The sequence below is a fragment of the Alternaria arborescens genome, assembly GCF_004154835.1.
Source record: "Alternaria arborescens strain FERA 675 chromosome Unknown contig_51, whole genome shotgun sequence".
Taxonomy (NCBI): Eukaryota; Fungi; Ascomycota; class Dothideomycetes; order Pleosporales; family Pleosporaceae; genus Alternaria; species Alternaria arborescens.
This window is the reverse complement of record NW_021167906.1, coordinates 1-25,643: the sequence shown is the minus strand read 5'-3', so window position 1 is coordinate 25,643 and position 25,643 is coordinate 1. Positions and strand designations below refer to the sequence as shown.

General features: G+C 51.8%; 10 protein-coding genes across 10 annotated transcripts; 6 read left to right on the top strand and 4 right to left on the bottom strand.

Moving 5' to 3' along the window:
• Positions 1–164: 164 nt before the first annotated feature.
• On the top strand, positions 165–548 carry AA0111_g11485 (hypothetical protein; the record flags this gene model as incomplete). The annotated part of the gene is made up of 3 exons (XM_028645356.1): positions 165–187; positions 238–420; positions 476–548. The coding sequence occupies 3 exons, from the start codon at positions 165–167 to the stop codon at positions 546–548; spliced, it is 279 nt and encodes a 92-aa protein (XP_028500890.1).
• Positions 549–587: 39 nt separating this feature from the next.
• Positions 588–1,927, bottom strand: AA0111_g11484 (hypothetical protein; the record flags this gene model as incomplete). Its single annotated transcript, XM_028645355.1, has 3 exons — positions 588–1,330; positions 1,386–1,649; positions 1,699–1,927. The coding sequence occupies 3 exons, from the start codon at positions 1,925–1,927 to the stop codon at positions 588–590; spliced, it is 1,236 nt and encodes a 411-aa protein (XP_028500891.1).
• A 223-nt stretch (positions 1,928–2,150) lies between these two features.
• On the top strand, positions 2,151–4,019 carry AA0111_g11483 (Adenylyl cyclase-associated protein; the record flags this gene model as incomplete). The annotated part of the gene is made up of 4 exons (XM_028645354.1): positions 2,151–2,179; positions 2,369–2,947; positions 2,994–3,534; positions 3,588–4,019. The coding sequence occupies 4 exons, from the start codon at positions 2,151–2,153 to the stop codon at positions 4,017–4,019; spliced, it is 1,581 nt and encodes a 526-aa protein (XP_028500896.1).
• A 652-nt stretch (positions 4,020–4,671) lies between these two features.
• Positions 4,672–5,763, top strand: AA0111_g11482 (hypothetical protein; the record flags this gene model as incomplete). Its single annotated transcript, XM_028645353.1, has 4 exons — positions 4,672–4,765; positions 4,824–5,086; positions 5,141–5,541; positions 5,604–5,763. 4 exons carry the CDS (start codon positions 4,672–4,674, stop codon positions 5,761–5,763), a joined length of 918 nt encoding a protein of 305 aa, XP_028500897.1.
• Positions 5,764–6,460: 697 nt separating this feature from the next.
• Positions 6,461–7,733, bottom strand: AA0111_g11481 (hypothetical protein; the record flags this gene model as incomplete). Its single annotated transcript, XM_028645352.1, has 2 exons — positions 6,461–7,576; positions 7,626–7,733. 2 exons carry the CDS (start codon positions 7,731–7,733, stop codon positions 6,461–6,463), a joined length of 1,224 nt encoding a protein of 407 aa, XP_028500894.1.
• A 1,239-nt stretch (positions 7,734–8,972) lies between these two features.
• AA0111_g11480 (hypothetical protein) lies at positions 8,973–9,923 on the top strand (the record flags this gene model as incomplete). Its single annotated transcript, XM_028645351.1, has 4 exons — positions 8,973–9,207; positions 9,258–9,380; positions 9,453–9,683; positions 9,739–9,923. The coding sequence occupies 4 exons, from the start codon at positions 8,973–8,975 to the stop codon at positions 9,921–9,923; spliced, it is 774 nt and encodes a 257-aa protein (XP_028500895.1).
• Positions 9,924–10,539: 616 nt separating this feature from the next.
• On the bottom strand, positions 10,540–13,427 carry AA0111_g11479 (hypothetical protein; the record flags this gene model as incomplete). Its single annotated transcript, XM_028645349.1, has 8 exons — positions 10,540–11,092; positions 11,143–11,386; positions 11,438–12,346; positions 12,394–12,778; positions 12,843–12,912; positions 13,132–13,195; positions 13,243–13,318; positions 13,374–13,427. The coding sequence occupies 8 exons, from the start codon at positions 13,425–13,427 to the stop codon at positions 10,540–10,542; spliced, it is 2,355 nt and encodes a 784-aa protein (XP_028500879.1).
• A 504-nt stretch (positions 13,428–13,931) lies between these two features.
• On the top strand, positions 13,932–18,150 carry AA0111_g11478 (Leptomycin B resistance protein pmd1; the record flags this gene model as incomplete). Its single annotated transcript, XM_028645348.1, has 7 exons — positions 13,932–14,063; positions 14,113–14,204; positions 14,328–14,478; positions 14,528–15,116; positions 15,205–15,800; positions 15,854–16,415; positions 16,463–18,150. 7 exons carry the CDS (start codon positions 13,932–13,934, stop codon positions 18,148–18,150), a joined length of 3,810 nt encoding a protein of 1,269 aa, XP_028500900.1.
• Positions 18,151–19,417: 1,267 nt separating this feature from the next.
• On the top strand, positions 19,418–20,774 carry AA0111_g11477 (hypothetical protein; the record flags this gene model as incomplete). Its single annotated transcript, XM_028645347.1, has 2 exons — positions 19,418–20,126; positions 20,179–20,774. 2 exons carry the CDS (start codon positions 19,418–19,420, stop codon positions 20,772–20,774), a joined length of 1,305 nt encoding a protein of 434 aa, XP_028500881.1.
• A 360-nt stretch (positions 20,775–21,134) lies between these two features.
• Positions 21,135–22,460, bottom strand: AA0111_g11476 (hypothetical protein; the record flags this gene model as incomplete). Its single annotated transcript, XM_028645346.1, has 3 exons — positions 21,135–22,000; positions 22,186–22,389; positions 22,451–22,460. 3 exons carry the CDS (start codon positions 22,458–22,460, stop codon positions 21,135–21,137), a joined length of 1,080 nt encoding a protein of 359 aa, XP_028500880.1.
• Between the last annotated feature and the right edge of the window lie 3,183 nt (positions 22,461–25,643).

Here is a 25,643-nt window from a genome sequence, read left to right as displayed (position 1 = left end):
CAGCAGCAGCAATTGGCCCGGTCGTGTGTTCACACAGGTCATGATCGCGACTGCCAAAGAATTTCCGCCAAGCTCGGGGCCCGTGCTAGCCCTACCATGCGACTGCGACCTCACGGCAGCTCCGCAGACAGCATACCCCACGAACCCGCACAACCACTTTCACCATGGGCGGAGGAGGAAAGATCCCGTACGAGCCGACTGCCAATTGCGTGCCAGTGCAGAATTGACGCCCAGCAGATACCCCAAGCACGTCTGGTCGCCGGCTGGTGGTTGGTACGCCCAGCCAGCCAACTGGAAAGCCAACACAGCCGTCGTAGGCCTCGCCCTCGGCAGCATCGTCGGCATGGCCTGGATGCTCAGCGCAAACCGCGAATACCGCGACAAGATGCCCGAACGCCACCGGTTCTTCCCCAGCCGATAGTACGACCTGCACTTGCACCCTTAGCCTACGCATGCATGCTAACCATGGGCACAGCTGGAGCAAACAGATCAGGGAGCATGAGCGGAAACAAGACCAGAACATCATCGAGAGGACAATTGAGGGTTAGGTTGGAGATGAAGGGGGGCATAGGGAGCAGCCAACGCGACTAAGGCTGTACATAACTAGCCAGCCGCTGCTTGAAATCTGAAAGCCTGTCTTGGACACCAACACCGTTCCACGTTTCCCCGTCCCTTGACTGTGAGAGAACGGGCATGCCTATCTGCTCAATGGCAAAGCTCGCCGAGATGGTCCCCCAGATCGCAGCTTCCTCGAGATTGTCTGGTGCGCACAAGGAGCCACCGCGGAGTAGGCCAACCGCCAGACCTCCCAGAAAACTGTTGCCTCCTCCGGTCGGATCGGCTACTTTTTCTGCTGACTGATGGTATGCAGGCATCCATTTACGCAGTCCTCTGCGCATTATCAGGCAGCCATCTTTCCCACAACGTACGACAACCCCGCCATTGCCGTCACCAACTCCACTGTCCAGCCACTGACTACACAGCTTCTCAATTGTTCGGAAGTCCACAAACTCTTTTCCGTCCGTGTTCCTGCCGAAGAAGCCGCCAAGCTCTCCGTGGTTCGGACTGACCACATCAACATACTTGAGCGCCTTTAGGCAATTCTCGTACTCCGCGGGTGTGCATAAATCGGGAACAGGTTCCCAGATAAACACGGGGCGCCGAACATCAGTCGAACTGGAACCCTGTTTGCGTAGTGCAATGATGTTCTCAATCAGATCGATGCAGCGTAACGGCGAACAGATCAGATGAAATGACTTGGACCATAGTAGATCGGTACCAATCAGACTTTCGTGGTCTACGCGCAGCTTCGGCGTCAAGTATCGAAATGCTTCATGAGATTAATCAGACTTTGAATTACTCATAGGCGACACATGGACATTTACCTCGATGCTCATTTTCGCCAGTGTAACCATTCCAGCCTCGCGTAGTCAACCGTTCAGGCGTTTCGCGTACTAGCACACCAGTTCTCCATTGCGCGATAAAGTCGCGCAACTCAGGCGGAAAATCAGATCCGCAATCTACAATCCAGCCCACAGACTCCGACTGTGGTGGTGGGGAGAAGATACGCGCGCCCAAGGCCGAGTACGACCCTGCTCCTCCAACAATGTCCTTGACTGTAGGCTTTGGCGGGGGAAATTCGATCTCATCTTGGTGGTTTCAGCGGCTTGAACGCGTTGAAAATTATTGCATGCGTACCTATGATGAACATTCCCAGCGTGCAGAAATCAATCTTGTCATAGTTTTCAGCATGTTGATTAGCCATGTTGGATGCTTGCACACTGCCGTCTGTAGATCGCAAGGTTGATAGCATGCCGCTGACGTGCATGTCTCGAACGGACCAGGCTTGGCTGCAGACGGCTAGCGCCATGTGGGCAGCCGTGGCCATGCGTCTGGAGAGCTGACCCTTTGAAGTTCTGCCTGCCATTGTGCTTTTGAAACCAAAAGATATCCTGCTGTGTTCATAATCTAGACAGGGCGAATTCCCGTTGTCTGCTTGTAGCCTTCCCTCTCCACAGTACGAATCAGAGGCGCCTAACAAGCTTCAGCGTGCCGCGGCTGCCCCTTCCCCGAGCATTCAAGATACCTGTCCGCATACAGGTGCCTTCCCTACAAACGCTGAGACGCGCCTTCTCCACATGGCGAACAACATGAATAACCTCACGACGCTGATCAAGCGGTAAGTGTCTTTCCTTTGCAATCACGACCTACCAGCATCCAAACCTACCACCCTACAACGCTCTGCGCATCCCACTACTCTGCAAGAGCGCGCCACGATGACCCCCGAGCCCGAACAAGCACACATCCTCGGTCGACATGGCCAGATTCGCGTCACAACGGATAATGTACTAACGTCTATGGTCCGTAGACTCGAAGCTGCTACTTCGCGCCTCGAAGACATCGCTAGCACCGCTCTGCCCAACAACGGAAATGGAGCCGCAAGCCTCAATGGAGCCTCCGCTGATGCTACTCCAGGCGTCACAGCGGCAAACACGAGCGCCAACACCCCAAAACTCGTCGCGGAAAGCGCACCGCCCGCAATTGAAGCTTTCGATGAGCTGGTCAACTCAGACTTGAAGAACTGGCTAGACCTGAGCGGAAAGCTGGGAAGCGTCATCGAAGGCCAGTCAAAAGCAGTCGAGGGAGCCTTCGCCGCCCAGCGCCAATTCCTCTTCATTGCGAACAAGGCTAAGAAGCCTGACGACCGCACCCTGATGGAGCTTCTCAAGGATCTCCAGGCGAGCATGGAGAAGACAGACGAATTCCGACAGAGCAACCGAGACCCCGCGCTCAAAGACTCCGTCTCCATGGTTGCCGATGGTGTTGGCTCCCTTGGATGGGTTACAATTGGCCAGGGCGGAGGTATGAAGCCTCACGAGCACATCAACGAGCTGTTTGGTGGAGCTCAGATGTACGGCAACAAGGTCCTTAAGGAGTACCGCGACAAGTATGGTTATCCACCCCCCTACTTGAGGCAGCGCTGACAGATTCAGGCCCGACGGTGACGCGCATGTCAAGTGGGTTCAGGCTTACTACAAACTGTTCAAAGCTCTCGCCGAGTACGCAAAGAAACACCACGCTACGGGCGTAGCCTGGAACAGCAACGGAATCGACGCCAAAGACGCTGCAAAGGAGATCTCCTCTGCACCCCTCTCAGGCGCGTCGAGCGTTCCTCCTCCACCAGCTCCTCCAGCAGGAGGTGTCCCACCACCACCCGGTCCCCCACCACCGCCAGGCCCTCCACCGCCACCAGGTGCCGCGCCCGTTGCTAAGAAGGCTGCGCCCGATATGAATGCCGTCTTTGGCGATCTCAACAAGGGCTCAGACGTCACAAAGGGGCTCAAGAAGGTCGACCCAAGCCAAATGACACATAAGAACCCGTCGTTGCGAGCGAATGCCACAGTCCCCACGCGAAGCGATAGCACCGGCAGCCTAAGGAGTAAGAGTCCTGCGCCGCCCAAGGCTAAGAAGCCGGAGAGTATGCGGACGAAGAAGCCACCGAAGAAGGAACTGGACGGAAACAAATGGATAATAGTATGTGTAGCTCAGATGATATGTAGTAAGACTTGTCGCTAACTCGTGCCCAGGACAACTTTGACTCACCATCCGAGACAATCGAGATCGACGCCGAAATCAACCACTCCATCCTCATCTCCCGCTGCAAGAACACAACCATTCGCATTAATGGCAAGGCAAATGCGCTTTCGCTTGATAACTCCTCCCGCACATCGCTCATCATCGACTCACTGGTGAGCTCCGTGGACGTGATCAAATGTCCCAACTTTGCGCTACAAGTTCTCGGCACTCTCCCCACCATCCTGCTCGACCAAGTTGACGGCGCTACCGTATACCTCTCCAAGGATTCTCTAGCAACTGAAGTTTTCACAAGCAAGTGCAGTAGCATAAACATCAATCTGCCCACCGAAGACGACTACGCCGAGAACCCGTTGCCTGAGCAGATCAGGAGCTATATCAAGGACGGCAAGCTTGTTAGCGAGATTGTAGAACACGCTGGTTAGACGGTGTTTTCTGGCGTGCGTTCTTGAAGAGGAACCGTGAATAGTCACCACATTGTCTGCAGTCAGTTGCAGCTTGAACGTGTTGAATTGCATAGTTAGCACGATCGATGTCGACGAGATAGGCAGTCTTGTGTCTGTAGGATAGATCTGTATAGACCATCTTTGCTATACGCGGAAATCAACCTTCCTCATGACGCTTTTGGTGACCGGTACCCTTCGTTTGGTGCTGCTCAGTGAGATCTTTGAGTTCTTGTCATGCTTAGGTAGCGTGGATTCCGTACCCGTGCCAGTTATTTACCGACGATCATGGCCTTACTTTCTGGCTGCGGCGCGCCCTCGGCATCTACTGCGACGATGTGCCATTGGAACGAACCGAGCACGGGTTGTATCAAGTCCCATGACATAACCTTAGCAAGTACGAATCTGGCGCGCAATCGATATCATAGACAAACAGGAAATAGATCCTGCTGCCTTCAAGGTGAGAGACGCAAATGGGGCCACGGCGACACAAACACCAGCCTGCCCGCTCTCGGCTTCAGGTAAAGGTGTCAGTAGCAGGCAGTGGCATATATTGACTTCGCTATCTAATAACCTACCGGCTTCCTACCTCAACATCTACCTCCCCATCAAAACCCAACAATATCACAACAAAATGGCCAACATACCCATGATGTGCCTCGCAGAGATAGTCTGTGAGATCCCTCCGTCGTCGCTCTACTCTGAGCTGCCAATACAAGAACGACTAGGTAAGATCCACCCAAGAGGATGTGAATATTGCCAGTGCTAACCTCATATCTACCACAGTCACCGTGGGCATGAACACCAGTGGCCTGTCGGTCAATGGACCGGCAGTTGTGCCTAACTCAACACAGGCCACGAAGATTAGCAGGGTTCTCGCCGCCTATCACGGTGTAGTACCTCAGAGCAAGCATACGGTTGTTGTCGGGATGCACGCAGACCGGAATGATCAAAATAAGGCTGCCGCGGTGTTCCGCACGGCAAGAGAGACGGTTCAAACTGAGAAGTACGGTCCGAATTCCTTCATTCAACAGTTCATCCCCGGCAAGGTGAGCAGCGAGAACTTCCTCGTTCAATAAACCAATTCCAGTATCGAAGCAAAGGCGAGGGAGCTTCAACCGCCAAACGAGACACGGGCTCAGACCGATACCCGCACGGCGGAGCACCAGGCCTTCCTCGATGCAATGGCATCGGGGGAAAGGCTCTGGGTGAACACATACGAGTTGGAATACCGAAAAACTGTCGACGCGCTCCCGGCCGCCAGGGGTCTTGAGAGGACACGCCTAACCCGAAAGGCTGAACTCTATCATAGGATGAAAGATAACCCCCCACGATGCGCCGTCGACCTGAACACACTACACTCACGGCACCAGTGTGACCAGGCCAAGATGATCCCGCTCGGCCTGCGAAATTGGGAACTTATCCTGGACTTCTGGCAAGCGACCATCACCGACGACATACTCACATCACATCTTGAGAAAGCTTCTAACGTGGTTGACATCCGGTAAGTACTCTACTTTGTGACCCATGCATGCGAACTTCTTCCACATCACTAACTGCTGACAGAAGAATGCTTGAGAGAAACAACGTACCAGATTTCAAAGACATGCAAGGCAATCTCTGGATCAACGCTTGTGCGTTGATCGACCTGCATATCGTTGGACCTAACCAGTCCAAGAAGCAGGAAATGCTACTTGACGACCGATCGCGCCGCATGGCGGCCTAGGATCCGCGCACTGCACATCGACTTGAAGTTCCACGAGGATTCAGAATTTGGTACTTGGACAGAAACTCCGGTGCTTATTCCGGGATCGAAGGGCCGCAAGCGCCCGATGGAAGAACAGGGCCTGGGCAGCACTTAAGGCCGGAAGAGATGGCGTTCTTCTGGGTATATAGCGCTAATCCAAATGTGGGTTAGCACTCATGGGAATCAGAACGCTGGGAGCAGAAGCTTTTGGACGACTGTACAGTCATGAATCAAAGACATGCAGTGAAAGAACTCGAGCTATGCGATCAACTGGAGTACCCTCTAGTATCTAGGACTATACCGTCCCGGTCGCCGAATCGATTCGTACCCCCAACTTTCCACTACATTGTCCACAATGTCATAGTGCAACGAGCTAGATACAATTGATGCACTGGTACAAAACAATCAAGTTCTTAAAGCCATTGAATGCCTCCATGAACATCCAAGCTTAGGGAAAGCACATCACTCACACTATTAATACAAACAGGCAGAAGTTTAGTCTTGATCATTGATCATTTTTTTCGTCATCTATATCTACATTACAGGTCCTCCGCATCAGCAAAGGAACACGACAATGAAAGCCAAAACATGTACCAAGGGAATCATCCAGTCCATCCGCTGCACAAACTCTTCTTTCTCCAACACTGTTCATGATCCTGCCAGAGCTTGCTGACGTTTAGTTGTCGCCAGTGTGAAGGTCGGCCCAGTGGGCATCGTCTTCGGCTTGGGTCAACTCCTGGGGGTTACGGCCGGATAGCTTGCCACGTCCACCAGCACCGGCAGCGTTGCCTCCCTTGCCCTTGTGGTGTGCCTCTGGGTCACGTCCGAACAGTTTGGCGAGTCCGCCGGCACCGCCAGCACCAGCAGCATTTCCGCCCTTGCCCTTGTGGTGCGCTTCGGGGTCACGTCCGAACAACTTGGCCAAGCCTCCAGCTCCACCAGCACCGGCAGCGTTGCCTCCCTTGCCCTTGTGGTGTGCTTCAGGGTCGCGTCCGAACAGTTTAGCGAGGCCTCCAGCTCCTCCGGCACCGGCAGCATTGCCTCCCTTGCCCTTGTGGTGTGCCTCAGGCTCACGTCCGAACAATTTGGCGAGGCCGCCGGCACCGCCAGCGCCAGCAGCGTTTCCGCCTTTGCCCTTGTGGTGTGCTTCAGGCTCACGTCCAGACAGTCTGCCGCGGCCACCAGCTCCCCCGGCACCAGCAGCGTTGCCTCCCTTGCCCTTGTGGTGGGGAGAACGAGTGTGAAGATCAGCCCAATGAGCATCGTCCTCTTCTTGGGTCAACTCTTGAGCATCACGGCCGAAGAGCTTGGCTAGACCACCAGCGCCTCCGGCACCACCAGCAGCGTTTCCGCCCTTGCCCTTGTGGTGTGCTTCAGGCTCACGTCCAGACAGTCTGCCGCGGCCACCAGCTCCCCCGGCACCGGCAGCGTTGCCTCCCTTGCCCTTGTGGTGGGGAGAACGAGTGTGAAGATCAGCCCAGTGAGCGTCGTCCTCCTCTTGAGTCAACTCTTGAGCATCACGGCCGGACACTTTGCCGCGGCCACCAGCTCCGCCGGCGTTGCCTCCCTTGCCCTTGTGGTGAGGAGAGCGAGTGTGAAGGTCAGCCCAATGAGCGTCGTCCTCTTCTTGGGTCAACTCTTGAGCATCACGGCCGAAGAGCTTGGCTAGACCACCAGCGCCTCCGGCACCACCAGCGGCGCCCGCTCCGCCTTTACCCTTATGGTGGCGAGCTTCAACTCCACGATCTGCGAGTGCAGCTACGAGGTTGGTCGCGTGCACAGGTCCGCTTCCCTGGAAGATTGTAAGTATAAATCATCCAAAGCAATATCAGCCAACTTACTGGCATGCGTGCTTTGACGGCATTATCGACGGCTTGCTTGTTGTTTGGCACAACGTAGGCTGAGGTTGAGGCACCCAGGGCCAAAAGAGTAAGTGCGGTAAATCTCATTATGAAGAAAGTTTAGATGAGTCTTGAATTGGATGAAAGAATGGATCTGCCAGCAGAGAAGAATAGATGAAACAGTTCTGAGCAGGTTGTGAGAAGGAATGAGCACGTTCAACGCTTGATGCCTTTTCTTCTGGAACTTCGAGATGCTTTATAACTGAAGTATGCTCCGGGGAAGCACAGCGGGTACATGCTTGCTCTCTCCTCCAGCTCCTGAGACATGTTGCATTGCTCACGGCACAGAAGCGGAGTTGACACCCTAGTAGGTTATCGAGTCTACCGCGATGTGACAGCAGTGGAAGGCGTTTGTACGGGAAGCCAAACACGGAAGGTCTTGACGGGCTTCCGTCTCCACCAACGACACCGCCAGCAGTGGACAAGGCCTGTCAGTGTTTGAAGAATACGGTCATGTCCAAACCGAGCCGCCGCGCAACTGCGTCTAGCCTCAGGTCCCGCGGCATTTTACCGATGATTCTTCTGGCTATTGGCAATGTGATCTGTATAGCTTGCTTTGACCAGATGATGATGGGGTTCTGGGGCTGGCATCTCATTGGATAGACTGTAACCGACGAGTTTACCCATGGAACTAGTGCCTCGAAGCCGCGGTTTGCCTCTAGCACAGGCAACTCTTTGACGTTATTTCCGTTGTTCTGTCATAATGCTGCTGGGACGTTTGTTCCATGTGCGTGTCATGTCAGTAAAGGAACCCCGTTTTGGCTGGCGCGCCAAGCTGAAACGATGGTGCCGAAGTATGAACATCCAGTCTTGGCTAAGTGTCCACTTCGAAACCCAAGCAGCGGCTGAACCAACGGAAATGCTGAGACGTCCCCACTTCCTGCGTCTCAGAAGGCTTGGTAAAAGCTTGTTGCCTTAAAGCCTTGTCGCAGACGGGTGCACAAGGCTATTGTTGCCTGGCGTCAACGGAAAGAGATGCCTTACAGGGAGCGACATGCACGGCATGGCGGCATCGTTTGAGATGTTCCGTGTTTCGGTAACCTGCCTCTGGCGATACCCAAAACGTATCGGAGGATGGTGTCGCAAGACTAATCTTCATTCCTTGGGCTATCAATTCTCATTTACTCACTACGCTTTTGTCCATCGTTATTTTCTTTCATCTTACTCGAACGTTGAGCGGTCGTCATTCTATTCTACATCGCGGGTCGACTAATAATTCTTCTTCCAACGTCGTAAAGAACAATTTCGAATCACATCTATTGTATAGCTCTCGCTGTAAGAGTCACGATGGAGAAGTATACCGATTCAAGCTCTTCGCAAGGCGACTCCGAAAACACCGCCTTTATCACCACACAATACCAGAGAGACGACAGGCAAAGAAGGAAGAGCTATATCTATCTTACACTCTTCAACCTCTTCCTCTTCACACTATCAATGCTTTCATTGATCTGTTCGGTCATGTCGCAAAAAGACTTCTCAGGTCATTCAGCAGCGAAGTTGATGGATCAGTTCGACGTCTTTTGTATGTTCACAGGTCTCGATTACCCGGGATCGTTAGCTAACACAGTCTAGCACCTGCGAAGCATGTTGTCGAGTACAGTCAAACAAAGTTCGAGTTAGCGAACCCGTTGAATTCCTCCAAGTACGTTGGCATTACCGACGATGTAGAGAATGCATGGATGGATGTCGCATACCGTAAGTTACTGCTTCTTTTCCTTAGACACCCATACTATACTCACCCAAGGTTCCGTCACTAACAATACGTAGTTCCCGATCAGATGGTTTCCATGGAAGACTTCCCTAAGCTGCAAAAGCCCGCCGATGCCCTTCAAGTCGTAGACCCGAAAACAGGCGAAACAGGATACCGGGTTGGCCTGGAAGTCTTCCACCAACTTCACTGCCTCAACCTGCTCCGCATGTCGACGTACCCAGATTACTACCCCAAACTCTGGTGGAGCGACACGAACGACAAGCCTGAAAAGGTCAGGGCGCACCTCGGTAAGCTCGCGCTCGAACTCGTTCACTCCCGATCACGACTAACTATTGAATCTAGATCATTGTATCGAGATCCTTCGTATGAACCTCATGTGCCTCTCGGACGTTAACGTCTTCACCTTCCACCCGCAAGAGGGTAAGAAGGGGTACTGGCCTGACTACGAGAGCAACCATGTGTGCAGAAACTTTGAGAAGATCAAAGATTGGGCTAACGATAACGCGATGCCTGATCTCGATGTATGATCTTGTCGTCGTACATAGTCCGGGTCGCGATGTATATAGTCTAATGATATTCGCGATATAATTTCACTGAAGAAATGGAAGAGGCTCCCTGGCATCTTTCTTCTCGCAAACTACAATATTTTCCTTTTTTATTTTCCTTCAATCGTTTCTCGCATGCAATCGATTCGAGTTTCTCGTCCGCACATGAAACAAGCCGTTTCAGTTTCGCAACACGAACCATGCGTTGGGCTCCACTCATTGATCTTGGTCACGCAATGCATCATCACGCTGTGCTTTTTCGACTGCTTGGGCAGATTTCAAGATTGTAGGGCTCAGCAACGTTGGTGGATGTGAAACCACTCAGGGCTTACATTTTATATCCTGGCACGCTTTATAAGACTGTGAGATAGAGGCTATTGTCATTCCAAAGTGCTATGTATTGATTTTTGAAGTGACACAAGAGAGTGCTGGATAGTTAAAGTGTTCCAGTGAAGTACGATGATGATATGGCAGCTAGGATAGGGCATCTAATAATGCCAAGAGTAGGGTAAATTCCGACGACAAGCAAATGTACAGCTAGTGATATCTATTATTTTCCAAACGCCAAGAGTGAAGCTTGTATTTGTGCCCTTGTCTATTACATGTCGAGATCTGGCATTTGCAAATCGTCGCCCGGTTCCATCATATTCAATAGATAGCGTGATCCCGAAAACCAATCCTGCATAGGATTTTGATTTCCCTGTGATGTTCCTAAGGCGACACCAGATTCGTTCGCGTTGTGAATTGCCTGAGCTTCTCCGAAAGGATTCATGTTCGCCGAAGCAGGAGTGGTGGAGTATGTAGTCGTGGGCCATGCGGTGTCAGGCATTAGGCCGAGCGCGCTGAGATAAGGATCGAACTGAGACATAGTACTAAGATCAAGTTGTGTGCCATCCACAGTTGTATAGTATCCAGAATGTTTGTTCTGTGAAATTCCCCTCACTCGCGAAGCGGCATCTTGTCTTTTAGCCGCTACGTAAAGCTTGGTAACCCGCAGGAAAAGATGGCACATCTTATAAAGCTTATCTGCACCTTCAGAAATTGTGCGACAAGATTCGAGGCTGGTGACAAATTCTGAAAGGGAGTGTATATCAGAATCAACGTCGGATATGTCTGCCTTCTGGATAGCATTGCAAAATAATACGATGAAGCTATTGTTTTGGATTAGCTGAGCAGCGTGCAGAATGTTGGGGCAACTTACGGCGTGAAGGGCGCCTGGAGAACCGACCAGTGCACATATCCCGACCATAGATCTTCTTGGCCCTTCTTATTGAATTGCGCACTTGCTCTCATGTGCGCTACAAGAGCCGCTCGTGAAGACTCGAGACATTCCTGATTGAATGACATGTTGCTTGGACTCACCGCTCTCTGAATCAGTGCGACGGTTGAATAGTGCATGACAACATCAGAGTAGAAAAAGATGTCTTGAACACGCTCAAAAGAACCTTTTCCCAGATCAGTCAGTTGGTTTTGATGATGGGAATGGGAGAGCTTGCCTTGGATGTATTCGCTGACACCTGGGTCACGCCCCATGTTAGGTGACTTGTGTACATAGCGTTTGTATTGAGACGGTTTCGGTGTCTCATTCGGGGTGTGACCTATCATGCTCGGCCGCTCTGAACCAAGGCTAAATGCATGGCCTGGCTGACTGAAATCCACAAGTGAAGCATCTCCTCGTTCGTACCAGGCTTGGTTGAGAGCATTAACAAGATCAATGGCGATGCGCGTGCGCTCTTCGGTAGACTTCAAAAAGGCAGCAGGACAGAACAACTTCTCGTAGGTCAAACCCTGTACTCGCGCGACCTTAATCCAGTACGAGAGCATGTCGCTTGATTCGGGATTCTTGTCGTCAGGATTACTCGACACAACGAACGGCAGAGATATGTCCCAGTCCTGGAGGATGCTTGAGCGACCCAAGCGTAAAGAAAGGGTTTTGTCGAGCATGTATATCATCCAAAAGATTTGAATCTTCGTTTGACGGTCTTCCGGGTTGTCGTTGACCATGGTGTTGATACGATGGTAACCTAGGCTTTGACACAAGCCTGCTGCACTCGATATCATAGTCCAACATAGAGAGGGTCTGCACTTCTCAACCGCTTGTGCTGCACCAAGTACCAAGGCCATGATGTTCTCATAGCTTGCTGGCAAGCATATAGCCAACTGCGACAGGGCCACTTCTGTCTGCCTCCTGCATATGGTGGCGTATGTGTAGTAGTTAGTAGTGACCATGTTGACTAGTGGAAAGACCCGAAATTCGTTGAACACATTCTCCAGAACGCCAAAAGTGAGCACGCGTCGAGTGGCGCTACAAGTTTCTGGGTTATGATACGCTTCGTAGAAAATATCTTTAAGATTAGCCATCCGCAAGAATGGAAACACCACCGCAAATGCCATAGTTGGATATTCTGATTGCATCAGCTCTGAACGAGATGTACAATATGTGGCGTCTTACCAATAGCCTTTTCCAAAGCGTAGCACGCTGTATCCCACGGTGGGCGCTCTAGATTTGCAGGGTCAATGTCGGCAAGAGAGTTGTTGATCAAGTGGTTGGAAGACGCGTTATTTTGGCCCTGCTGAGAAACCATCTCTGCAAGAGCAGTAAGCGCCATCTTGACTTCTTCATTCTGGCCGATAGAGGGTGTGCTCCCAATAGCTTGCGCCAACATCGCTCGAGCATAATCAGACTGGCTGTTGATGGAGCTCTCGCCCTCGAATGGCGCGGGTGTATGGGTATCGACGAGACCACTTCCTGGACTTCTGGAAGGACCAACCCTACTCGACCGCGACTGGCTGCTAGTATCGTGGGAGTCTTTTTGGAGGTCTAGACTGCCAAGCTTCTAGAATGTTAATGTACGAAGTCAGTGTATGATTCACGTGTTGTTCGTACATGTGAGTCTTTACCGTTGCAAGACTAGCAAGAACATTTTCGATACCTGCTAAACGGTCTTCAATTCGATCAATCTTCTTCTCGCTAAGCGGAGTCAGTCCTGATCAGATTACTCAGCACCAGATCCGGACAACTCGGTTGATTGGCCGCAGCGGACTTGACATCCCGCAGTACGCGACCTGAGAGCGCCGCGAAGTCGTTTAAGCCCATGCGAACGCACGTTTACCCAGAAACTCGGTAGCAGTGTGGGTACGACTGGCGCCACAAACGGTGACGACTACGCCACAAGCGATTTATACGTACTATTCTTCAGAGATGTGGACCCTTTGTCGCTGCGCCTTCTGCTGGGGAGGAGTTGTCTTGCAAGCTGCACGAATCAGCAGCGATCCTCAGAACACGCCAAGTAGAACATACCCAATTTACTCGCCTTGCAGTTGGAACATGGCAGGCCTCTATCGCAACGTATCTTGCGCGTTCGGCAACTATCGCACTAGATGTGGATCGTCAATGTGTATGCCGCCCTTGGTATTTCTTATGCGACTTACCGCACGCTTGGACATAGCTCCATCAAGCGATCCATCCATGTCGTCGTCTTCCATGGTGGCGGTTACGCAATCGGTGCCGCGGTTGTTCTACGCGTGAAGTGCCAGACTGAATTGTAATGTGGGTGTGTGCGGAGGACGGACTTTTCGGGATCCGCGGCTTTGCGAATTATCAACGATGTCATTACTCACAGCCAGAATCACGCCAGCATGGGCAGCAGCCTAATATTGCGAAACAGAGCCTACTTGAGTGAGTCAAAACTAAAATGCTGTGAAGCCGAACGCTGCCACCAGGTTTCACTAGCAGAGATGCGAAGAACGCGCAACCCCGTGACTAGGCCGAGGATTTCAAAAATTCGCCGATTGGCTCGCATTACTCGTATACCGATCCATAAAGGAAATATCCAGCTGCTTGCGACGCCCTTTTCGGAACGCCTGTTCACCGCGGGTCCGGGCTTTGCAAAGTCCGGACGCAATGCTCAACTTCATTGAGATGGCTTTAGATATAGCGGTAGAGCACTGCTGTCTGCCTACCCGCCGCATGTAACATTCACATCGAATATGTCGCGAGATAAGGATTTGCTTGACACGCCTGGGCAGAGCACAAGCGATGACGTCAAGAGAAGTACAACGCCAACAGACAAGAGCGATGGCGCGGTTGAGGAGCCAAAGGGAGGCATGGGCGGCTACGTGGTAAGCATGCTAGGCAGAACTGGAGAAACGCCGAAAATAACGTTGTCAGCGCATCTTCAAGTATGCAGATCGCACCAGTTGGGCGCTCAACATCATTGCGTTTATCGCAGCAATCGCCGCTGGAACCTTACTTCCACTAATGTAAGTCATACGTGCACGCCATCTAGGTTTGTCATATGGGGAGATAAAGGGCTGTGGAATCTTGCAGCGCTTAGCCTTGGTCACTTGACAAACACACACTAACCTATTCTTCTCATTTTACAGGGACCTGGTCTTTGGGAAATTCGTGTCAACATTTACTGGATTTGCGACGGGCTCGATTACGCCGGCACAATACCGCTCAGAAGTAGACAAGTATAGTCTGTACTTTGTGTATCTCTTCATTGCAAAGTTTGGGCTGGTCTACATACACTCGGTAGGTGGTAAACTATTCGTATCGCTGAAACAGATGCTTATGTTTCAAGGCCTTCATCTCGATCGCGGCAATACGGACCACTAAGGCGCTAAGACTGGACTTCATACGACACATTCTTCGGCAGAACATTGCGTATTTCGACTCAGATGAAGCAGCCTCGGTCACCACTCAGGCTACGACAAACGGAAACAACGTTAACAATGGCATATCCGAGAAGCTCACGTTAATCATTCAAGGTGTATCGACCTTCGTCTCTGCATTCATCATCGCCTTTGTCATACAATGGAAGCTTACTCTGATAACGATAAGTATTGTTCCAACAATCATTGTCGTGGTTGGTATCTCCATAGGTATTGACACCAAGAACGAGAATCAACTGCTACCGATCTACTCCAAAGCTGGACAACTTGCGGAAGAAGTCTTCTCGACAGTGCGAACAGTCCATGCGTTCTGGCTCCATCCATTGCTGTCTCGCAAGTACGACAAGCTTCTTGGCGATGCTCAAGAAGTGGGCATGAAGAAGTGCCCGAACTATGCCGTTATGTTCTCTACCGAATTCTTTTGCATCTACGCAGGCTATGGATTGGCCTTCTGGCAAGGCATTCGGATGTTTGCCAGGGGTGAAATCAAAGAAAGTGGTACGTAATGCGTCAGATGGGACTGAGATGGAGCTGGAATGGATGAACCCGCCAAGTCATGTAGCATACGATACTGATTGCTCAACAGGCGACGTTTTCACTGTCATTCTCGCTGTCATCGTCGCAGCAACTGCTATGACAACCATCGCACCTCAAATCATTGCTTTGACGAAGGCAGCTTCATCAGCCGACGAGCTATTCAAGACCATCGACCGGAAGTCTGAGATTGACCCTTTGAGCGATGATGGCAAAATACCAAATGCGTGTAAAGGTGTCGTCGATATTCGCGGCCTCAGTTTTTCCTATCCAGCTAGACCCGACATCGCAGTCCTGAAGAACCTGACGTTGTTGGCACCTGCTGGTAAGACTACAGCGCTGGTAGGAGCCTCCGGTAGCGGAAAGTCCACGGTAATTGGCTTGATAGAACGTTGGTATGACCAGGCTAGCGGCACCATATATCTCGATGGTACGGATATCCAGGAGCTCAACCTGAGTTGGCTGCGTACGAACATCCGGTTGGTACAGCAAGAGCCAGTACTGTTCTCCGGCACTGTCTACGAGAATGTTGCGTTCGGATTGGCCGGCACCGAAAAGGCCAATCTGCCTGAAAGCGAGCAGCGAGCGCTCGTAGAAAAGGCCTGTAAGGATGCTTATGCTGAAGAGTTTATTGAGCGACTACCCAAGGTTTGTTATGTTGTTTCTCACATTTTCACAGAAAAATCCTTAACGTTAGATAGGGTTACGATACACAACTCGGCGAGCGCGCTACGAACCTCTCAGGTGGTCAAAAGCAGCGCTTAGCTATCGCACGATCTATCGTTTCAGAACCGACTGTCCTCTTGCTAGACGAAGCCACTAGTGCTCTCGACCCAAAGGCAGAGAAGATCGTACAACAAGCGCTTGAGCGGGTCTCCCAAGGCCGTACTACAATTGTCATTGCTCATAAGCTTTCCACTATCCGAAATGCAGACAATATCGCAGTCATGGCTCATGGAGTTGTGGTTGAACAAGGTTCGCACGACGAGCTCCTTGCTGAAGATGGCGCCTACGCCCGTCTTGTCAAGGCTCAAGATCTTGGGCAAACAGAGGGCGACGAGCAGCTAGATGAAGATCATACTGCGGAAAAGGTGGATCTAGTCCGAACACAAACTCGAGCATCGGCTATTGGTCAAGAAGCGGAGAAGCCAGAAAAGGACAACATCAACTATAACCTGCTGAAGTGTACTTTCATAGTCCTCAAGGAGCAAGGTGATCTCTGGAAGTGTTTCCTTATCTTGGCTGTTGCAACCTTAGTCGGAGGTATGTTACCACATCGCTTAGACCTTCCTATTACTAAAGTGCGACAGGAGCAACGTATCCTGCCCAGGCTATCCTCTTTTCTCGCGTTGTCGAAGCCTTTCAGTTGTCTTCAAACGAAGCAGTAGATCAAGGTGACTTCTACTCCTTGATGTTCTTTATCGTGGCACTTGGCAACTTCGCCGTCTACAGTGTTGTTGGCTGGACCAGCAACATCGTAGCGCAGGTTGTCGCGAGAAAGTTTAGACGCGAAATTTTTGACCTCGTCCTCAAGCAGGATATGGCGTTCTTCGATGACCAGGATAACGCGAGCGGTGCTTTAGCATCAAAGCTCGGGGCCTATCCTGATAGCTTGCGAGATTTGATGGGCTTCAACTTGATGCTTATTTGTATCAATGTCGTCAACATCGTTTCCAGCTCGATCCTTGCCATTGTAGTTGGTTGGAAGCTAGGTCTCGTTGTGGTATTTGGAGCCTTGCCCTTGATCGTGTTCTCCGGGTACCTCAGGATCCGACTTGAATTCAAGCTAGAAGAACTCACCGGCAAACGTTTCGCTAGCAGTGCTGCTCTCGCTGCTGAAGCAGTCTCCGCCATTCGTACAGTTTCTAGTCTCGCGCTCGAAAGGCAGATCCTCGCACGCTACGAAGATCGATTACGCGGCGTTGCAAGAGACGGCATCAAAGCTCTAGTGTGGACCATGTTCTGGTATGCACTCACACAATCCATCTCGTTCCTGGCAATGGCTCTTGGTTTTTGGTACGGCGGTCAACTGATCAGCACGGGAGAGTACACGACTACCCAGTTCTTCACAGTCTTCATCGGTGTCATTTTCTCGGGAGAGGCTGCTGCTGCCTTTTTCTCGTACACCACGAGTCTGACCAAGTCGGCGACTGCTGCAAATTACATCTTTTGGCTGCGCAGATTGAAGCCTGCTGTACAGGAAGACGCGTCGAAACCGCCGTTCGACGACGAGAAGGACAAGGGTCCAGCACACGTCGAGATGCAGGGCATTGACTTTGCCTACAAGTCTCAGCCACACGCCAAGGTCCTCGGGGGTATAGATATTGATGTACAACCAGGTCAATTTATTGCCCTTGTCGGCGCTTCGGGCTGTGGAAAGTCGACGATGGTCTCGCTTCTCGAGAGATTCTACGATCCCGTTACAGGACGCATCACCTGCGATGGCGTTCCGTTAATGGGTCTTTGTCCGCGCAAGTACCGCCGAGGTGTCTCTTTAGTTCAGCAAGAGCCGGTTTTGTACCAGGGATCAGTCCGGGATAACATCGCCATGGGTGTCGAAGGCGATGTGACTGACACTCAGGTTGAAGCCGCAGCCAAACAGTCCAACATTTCAGACTTCGTTGCGTCTTTGCCAAACGGTTTTGCAACGATGTGTGGCAGTAGAGGCACACAACTATCTGGCGGGCAGCGTCAGCGTATCGCTATCGCTAGAGCGCTGGTCCGCGAGCCGCGTCTGCTTCTTCTCGACGAAGCCACTTCCGCGCTTGATACCGAGTCCGAGAGGGTCGTCCAGGCGGCGCTGGAAGAAGCGCAAAGTGGCCGAACAACAATAGCGGTAGCGCATCGTCTCAGCACAATCAAGGACGCAGATATGATCGTCGTCTTTGCGAAGGGAAAGATTGTGGAAAGCGGCACACACCAGGACTTGCTAGCTAAAAAGGGTGTATACTATGAGATGTGCTTAGGCCAGAGTATGGACCGGGCGATACCCATATGACAGTCGAGCAGACAGGACTGAGTGCTTTCTTTTCGTCTGAACTGAACCCAAAATTAGAACCGTTCATAGACTGTGCGATATGCAATATCACCCGCTCGGCTTCGTTACTCAAGTTTCGTGATTGCCGATGACTAGTGAAGGCCTGAGCGGGATTTTCTGCTGTGGACATCTGACGCCATACCCAAGTCAGATTATGACATAATATCGGTTTTGACTCCAGCGCCGGAGGACAAGAGAGCACGCGACAGTAGATGATTCGCGATGCTGCCTGAGGAGACGGACGTTGTTGATGCGGAAGGCCGGTAACCCGCGACTGCGTCATGCTAATACCTCGCTTATCGACCGGGGTTTGCTCCACTTTTGGCTTCCTTCTTCTCTGTAATGTGACCCTTCAACTGTTCATCGCGACAGTCGATTTCCATACCTACCATCGAGATGCTAAACGCGACGGTTCCTGCACTTTTTTGCCAAACAATCTAGACTGGCCCTGCCGCCGGACTGAACTCCGCTGTACGCGTCTTCAGATAGTTCCGGCGCCGGCTGGACCTACGCGGCGCGTCATGGCTTTAATCTTTAGAGCCACCGCCTTAACCCGCAAATTACACAAAAAGGCTGGTGTGTGGCTCTAACAACCCATATGCCGCTGCCGCGCATGTGGAGGTGCTGAAGCACAACGCGATCCATCATCGTCAGGTCAAACTGCCAAGACGTCTCACAAAATCGCCGCAACCAACCACGAACTCGAACAAGCAATACTCCTGGCACGAGCGCGTCTTAGCATCGCTCAAGTCAACAGTTTCATGCCTTTTCTTGACGATCGCACACTGTGTGCTGTGGCTGTTGGTGAGCCTTAGTTTCAAGGACACACTCGACAGCCCAATAGCAGATGAGCCGTTTCACTGGCATACTCCGCACAGCGCTGGGGATCAAGGCAGCTCCGAGCTGACCCACTGATTCGCGCTTTGGAGACGTTATGCGACTGAGACTAGTGACCCTGACGGCAAACTCCCAAGCCGTCATCCCACATTGATAGCATTGGCGTCTCCATCTTCCGTTGCTTCACTTTCTTTTCCACTTCTTGATTGATGTGGATTGTCGTTCCTTCAGGAAATCAGGCTCTATTTTCGTTCCTCCGTCGACCGGATACATTCATTTCGGTTCTTAGTCCTGGGGACATTTTTTTTTTACCCTCTTGTAGTTTGTTGATGTTACTTGCGCGAGCGCATTTCAGTTTATTTACTACCTAATAACTTTTGTTACATCAATCATGGCACGCTATCAACTCCGAAGGCCATCCCCGGTCAAGGTCTTCCCAAAGCGCATTCGTCAGGTCGATCCTGTTGCAAGTACGATGCCTGCTGCCGAAGCTGAAGAGGAAGAAGGCCCAGAGAGCCCAGATTCACCATTCAGCAGCCCATCAACAGTCGGTGACATATCCGAGAGCGAGGATTCGGAATCCGAAGACGAGGCCGAGCCACCATCACCGGTTGAAAGCGGTGCCACAGCTGCATCTACTGCAACTCTGGATGCCACTTCAACCCTGAGTGCTACTTCAACTGTGGGTGCTACTTCAGCTGCGGGTGCTGCTTCAACTGCGGGTGCTACTTCAACTGCCGCTATATCAATGCCAACCTCTTTATCGGAAAACAAAAGTTCGGCTACGGCTGTGCCTTCCTTCACCTTTGGCAGACCATCTTCAGGAAAGGATGCACCACAACCCCAGATTACCGGGTCCACACTCTCAACTGCTGTTCGTCCTACCATAACGTCAACCATCATCAAGGAGGTCAGACCAACAGACCCTCCGGAGCTGTCTTCGGCAATAGCTTCAGTATCTCTAGCTCCGCCACCTGTGAACACAGCTGAGCCAGAACTTTCCGGCGAGAGTAGTGTCCCCCAAAGGCTTCCACAACGAGAACAAGAGCCTATCATGACAAAAGACGCCATGATTGCAGCAATAGTGCTGGGTGTACTTGGTTCGTCACCACCATTCTAGTTGCTACTATTCCATTGCTAATAACTGAGTAGGTGCATTAGCGCTGCTTGTCGCTGGAGTAGTTTTCATCAAGCGCCGCAAACGTAAGCACAGTTATATCGATGCGGATCCATCATTCGAATCCTCCAATCCTTACGCACCCGCCTCCATCCCGCCTCCAGAGACCGCACACGTAGGCACCGCATCTTCGATCTTCGCGCGTCTCAATGGCGGCGACGTTGCTGGCGGAAACGGCCATTTGACCCGATCCACCGACCGCAGCAATACACTATTCGGTCCAGGCCCATACTCCCGCCCCGAAACCGTTTCTACCGAGCGCTCAACCCGTGTACCACCAACGCCAAATCCGTTTGCTGATCCACCCCTCAACAAAGCGTACGATGTACTAAACAACCGACCTAGAAGTACGACGCTTACGGATCGCGGAAGTTGGCAGCAAAATCCCTTCAAGAATCCAGAGAGCGAGCGATTCGATCCTTTTGGAGAGTTGAAAGAGAAGGCTAGAAGGGAAAGGATACGGTATGTGGAGGATGCGAGACGAGAAGCCGAGTTGAAGAAGCAGATGGAGCAGAAAGAGGCGATGGGACTCCGGCCGGATGGTATACCGTGGGATGGCGGATATCGGTGATGATTGGGACGAGTATGTGTGCACTTAACATGTTCGAAAGCTCGACATGAGCAAGAGCTGTGTCTCCGTAGCAATTCAGTCTCCAGCGACATACTTCACACGCGCGCACTCGGACACCCTTGTAAGTTTACCAATAATAATACAACACAATATCTATTATCTCACATGGCCATGGTTCGTCGTACTAGCACTGGTAAGAGCGGAAGCCCACAAAACGCCAATCGCTACACATGAGAATCGCACTGAAGTGAGGTCACACAACTCTGGAGAGCATTACACAGACGTAAATAGGTGAACCAGAACTAGAAACACTAGGGATCCCCCCAAAGCATATGACCAAACATTCGTCAGTAGTTATTGCTATTTGCTTGACCCAGCTCTGTCATCAAACTTTGGATCTCTCGCGTTCAAACCCTCGTCATATTGAAGCTCATCTTCGCGCTCGATGCCATCTTCGTCCACCATAAGTGCGCAATTTCTCTTGATCAGGTGCCATTCTTTCTCATCATATGTTGTGGGCTCAGACGCGATAATAGTATGTTTACCCATCATGCCTGCTTCTCCAATCTCTGTGCCCGCATCCGCGCTCCCACAATCCTTATCATCTGGGTTGCCAGGGTACTTTGTATTCAGGGTGCGGCCCGCGAACTCTGACCAGTACAGACTCGGTGGCTGCTGTGAGATGTGGTTTCGGAAACGGATAGCGAGCATCTTCGTACCATCGGTGGTACAGAAATTCAAGGAATTTGGTGTGTTAGCTTCACCGAGGAGTTTCTTTTGGAGTGTAAGGATTTGAATGACGGTCTTTTGCATGGCTTCATGCATTTTCTTCAGGGGATATGCTTTCTCCCAGCTTTCTTTACCGCCACTGTTTGTAAGGTTTGTGATGTAGAGAGCGGCAGCGTGCTCAGAATCTGTGCTACCAAGTACGTTGCAGTATGCGTCGAAGGAGAGGAGGGACGTCATTTCTCGGCGAATAGAGGAAAAGTTTGAGATGACACCATTGTGCATGAAGACGTGGCGACCGAAGACGAAGGGGTGGCTGTTCACTTGCGTTACGACGGAGCCGCTTGTGGCGCGGATGTGTGCGAAGACGCATTGTGATTCGGTGTTGTAGCAGAGAGACTTGAAGTTGAAGTCGTTGATCGGCGGCGATTGAGATTTATAGAGGGCGGGACGAGGACCTGTGACATTCTTAACGTAGGATGAGGTCGCTGTCGTGTACCCTGGGTGTGTTAGCAGTTTTCCGGGACCTGAGTGTTCTTGTAGCGCTGTCTTTTCTGGGACTCCAGGCCTTGGGCTTTCTGGAGGTATCTCGCCTTGATTTTTGTGACTACCAAATATACGTGTATTATGATGTTGTACACCAAGAAAGCCATATGATGGTACAGGGATACGATATGACACGTACAAGCAATTCCGAGACCGTCCATATTCAGTAAAGAGTTGCGCATCCGCATCAACTCATCGGGTGAGTCATCCAGGTCCTTCTCTTCATTATGGGGCAGTAGATGCGGCAGATAGTGCTCGGAGCATTGCTTGCTGATGCTGTTGTCTGGCGTGATGAGAACGTCTGACAGCAGACATGGTTCCGTAGGAGAAATGTATGCAAACCCTTGATGTAGGTATACGAAGTCAGTGCATGTCTCACATGCGATTTGAACAGAGACACTTACAACGACACATGATGCTTTCTGTCCTTTGCGTTCAAAGGACGTGTTAGTATTTGCGATTTTACGAAAATTGCAGTATCAAGAACGGCCTTTTGTAATGGCACGGATCTAGAGCAATGTTCTCTTCAGATACCCACCGTGTGTTTCAATGCAAGATGGGTCGTACAATAGTCTTGATGATGCGACCTTTGCGACGTGGAGCCTTTTTGTAGGTGGGATATGTTACGAGGATGCCAGGAGGCGCGTGAGGGCACGTATCACAGCTGGAGGACAGGAATTTGTAAAGATGATGAAGCGAGGAGATGCCGGGCACAAGACGAGGGAGCGGGGATAACGACGATAACGACGCGCGTGATTTTTGTACTCGTAAAGAATAAGACACGACTTGTTTAGGCTGCAAGAAGGACCTGGGTGGCTGAGCCCGTGAGGCTGAGACGGCTGACGGAAAGCGCCCGAGAGCTAAGTACAGGAGTTGCTAACACACAACGCTTGTATGCGGAAAGCACGATGTCGTGGCGCGGGGCAGGCAACAGGAGTGGGGCGCGTTGATACGAAACTCCTGTTAAGCACCAACGCAGGCTCTGGATGATGGCATTGCGAGGCAACTCGTCGTTTAGAACGTCTTCCACCAGCACTTTGCAGATAAGGAAAAAGAGTCAAGATCGTGGTTGGGAGCGTGGTCAAGATTACAAGATCTGTTCTGAACCCTGGCTCATACAGCCGATGACGACATGTTCCCTCAGCGGTAGGAATAAGAGAGGGCCAGTATAATCTCCAATGAATGCATGTCCAGAGTGATCGCATGTGCCCGAGTGAGCGTAATGGTATGTATTGGCTGCATCGCAAGCTGTCCGCAGCGAACAGCGATCGCCGCGCGAATACGATCTCCCTTGCCCTGGATTCAGGGTCCGTCCAGAAGTGTCTCGGAACAGCGGAAGCAAGGGAGTGTGGGCCATGAACGGAGAACTCCACTATTCTGGAGCTGATAAGGAATGACTACGATTAAAGATTGCTAACGTGGAAGCGTGACTAGTTTCCATATTGCTTGTGTGCAAATAGCGACCAGCACGACGGTCGAGACCAGAATGCAGTGTTGCCGCGGAAAAGCTGTGAACATTGCCATGGTGTTGTGCTAAAACGCTTGCGGGCGGCGATGGTGACCTAGATCTGAGCATTGTAGGGCTTAGCGAAGAGGGAATGTACACGCGGCAGCCATCATCGATTGATCCGCCACAACGCGCCTGAGATCGAGAACGAAGAACAATGTGATTCCGACAGTAACACCTTGCGAGTCGTGTTTGTGCCAGCAACGCTCACGCTGCTAGATACGCCTCAAGAACAATCGTACATATGGAAAAAAGTAATTGATTCCGTCTTGTGCGCTGTGCGACGCCTGGTGGACTCGATGAGTTGTACTTCGTTGCTCGGTGGCTGCTTGCAAATGTCTGCCATGTATCGTCGCTTTGTCCTTGGAAAATCGGCAGAGGGCAAGCAGGTGCGACGAACCGACGATGAGCCGGAGCCGGAATCGGAAGGAAGATTCCTATGCTGCTACCGTGACTCCCATTCTTCACCTCACCTCTTGCCCTCTCATAACCCATCCAAAAAGGCCTCCCTCCTACAACACGGCGAATAATTAGGGCTGCAATGTAGACACAATGAACGCGATTGCCGCTCAGCCCACAATCGGGCGATGCCGAGGACCCAGCGCTTTTAGGCAAAAAACAACCGGACGTTGAGGTGAGAGGCTGAGCGCTATTCCTTTCGAGTTGACCAGTATGAGCATTCCGCAGAATCGGCTCCTAGGATTCGCTACTACACCTGCTGCGGATCTTCCAAGCCACCCGTGGGCAACTGATATGCAGGCAGTTTTTTCGAATCGCAACCACAAGGCGACGCGAAGGGCTTTGAACGATTACTATCCATGCAGGAGCATATCTCAAGAGATGGCGATCAATTCTTTATCGTATAGAATTTCCGTGGCAGAAGGGAGAAGGACCGACCCATAGCACATACTGTTCGCACAGTACAACATGCCGGCTTCAGGGCGGTACTTCTCACGCGCGATGCCGTCATTTCATTTGTACAAGGCTTGGTCTCCCGCAATGCCAATCTCTCAACGCGCGCAAGGCACGAATCAAGCACCGTGGCGTTGTTCCTTGCTACCAGTCGAGCCCCGGTCCAGAGGCTTCGTTATGCGGCTCCCCTAGACACATGTAGCTGGCGGCATCAGACGACCTCTTTCTCACAAAAGATGCGAGGCTCTATCAGCCGCAAAGCGCCACGCCAGAAGCAATCGTACCAGACCCCGGATTCCCAAGAGCCTGGTGTGACAAATGGCTTGCTAGCTGTTGCTCGCGTCTGAGGCTGCGCTACCTTCACGCGCCTCTCATGCAGCCACTCGCCAGCACCGGAAGCCCGCCAACTTAGCAAAGCCCGCCGCGCTGGATTACGTTCCCTTAACTGTCTTGAAATGGCGGAGGACCTGGGCCCTGGTCGCCCGCCCCAGAACCTGACCCAGGCGCGCCTGCCCATGGGCAAACAAAACGTTTGCGCTGCTTCGCTGAGCCCGTCTTGTCACCCACCCCGGCTCAGTAGGGTGGCGCCGTCCACGCCGCTAACGAGGGAAGGCGCATCCCCATTCGCGTGCCACAAAACGAGCGGGGTCGCTACAGCCGGGGTGGGTTGAAAACTCTGTGCCGTCGAATCCCATGCCCAGAATCGCGGTACATTCACTACGCCGCAATCAGTTAGTCTTCGCCGTCCGCCTAGCGTCCCACCAAACCGCTTTCGAGTTGTAGTCGCATCGCAGCGCTCACCACCGAGAGGATCCACAGGCAGGGCAGACTGGGTGTGCCGCGCCTGTCTCTCGTATAAGTACCCTGCCTTTCACCCCAAGGGTCCTGGTTTCGATAAGGGCAATCTCACTTCCTCTACCACGTTGTAGCCTTCCTTCTGTTCACTGGCACCCAGTGCAACTCATCTTGTTGTAGCTTTAGCTGCTCCCCCACGCGACTGATAGTCGAATCCTCCACTTGACACCCGTCCTGACGCTCGACAGACCCTACCACTCCTACTCATCAATCGTCGCGCTAGTATCACAGCCCATCCACAAACACGAGCACCCCCCCCCACCCCCCACAACCAACCAACCCACACACCTCACACCACACACACTGCACTTCACCACACACAC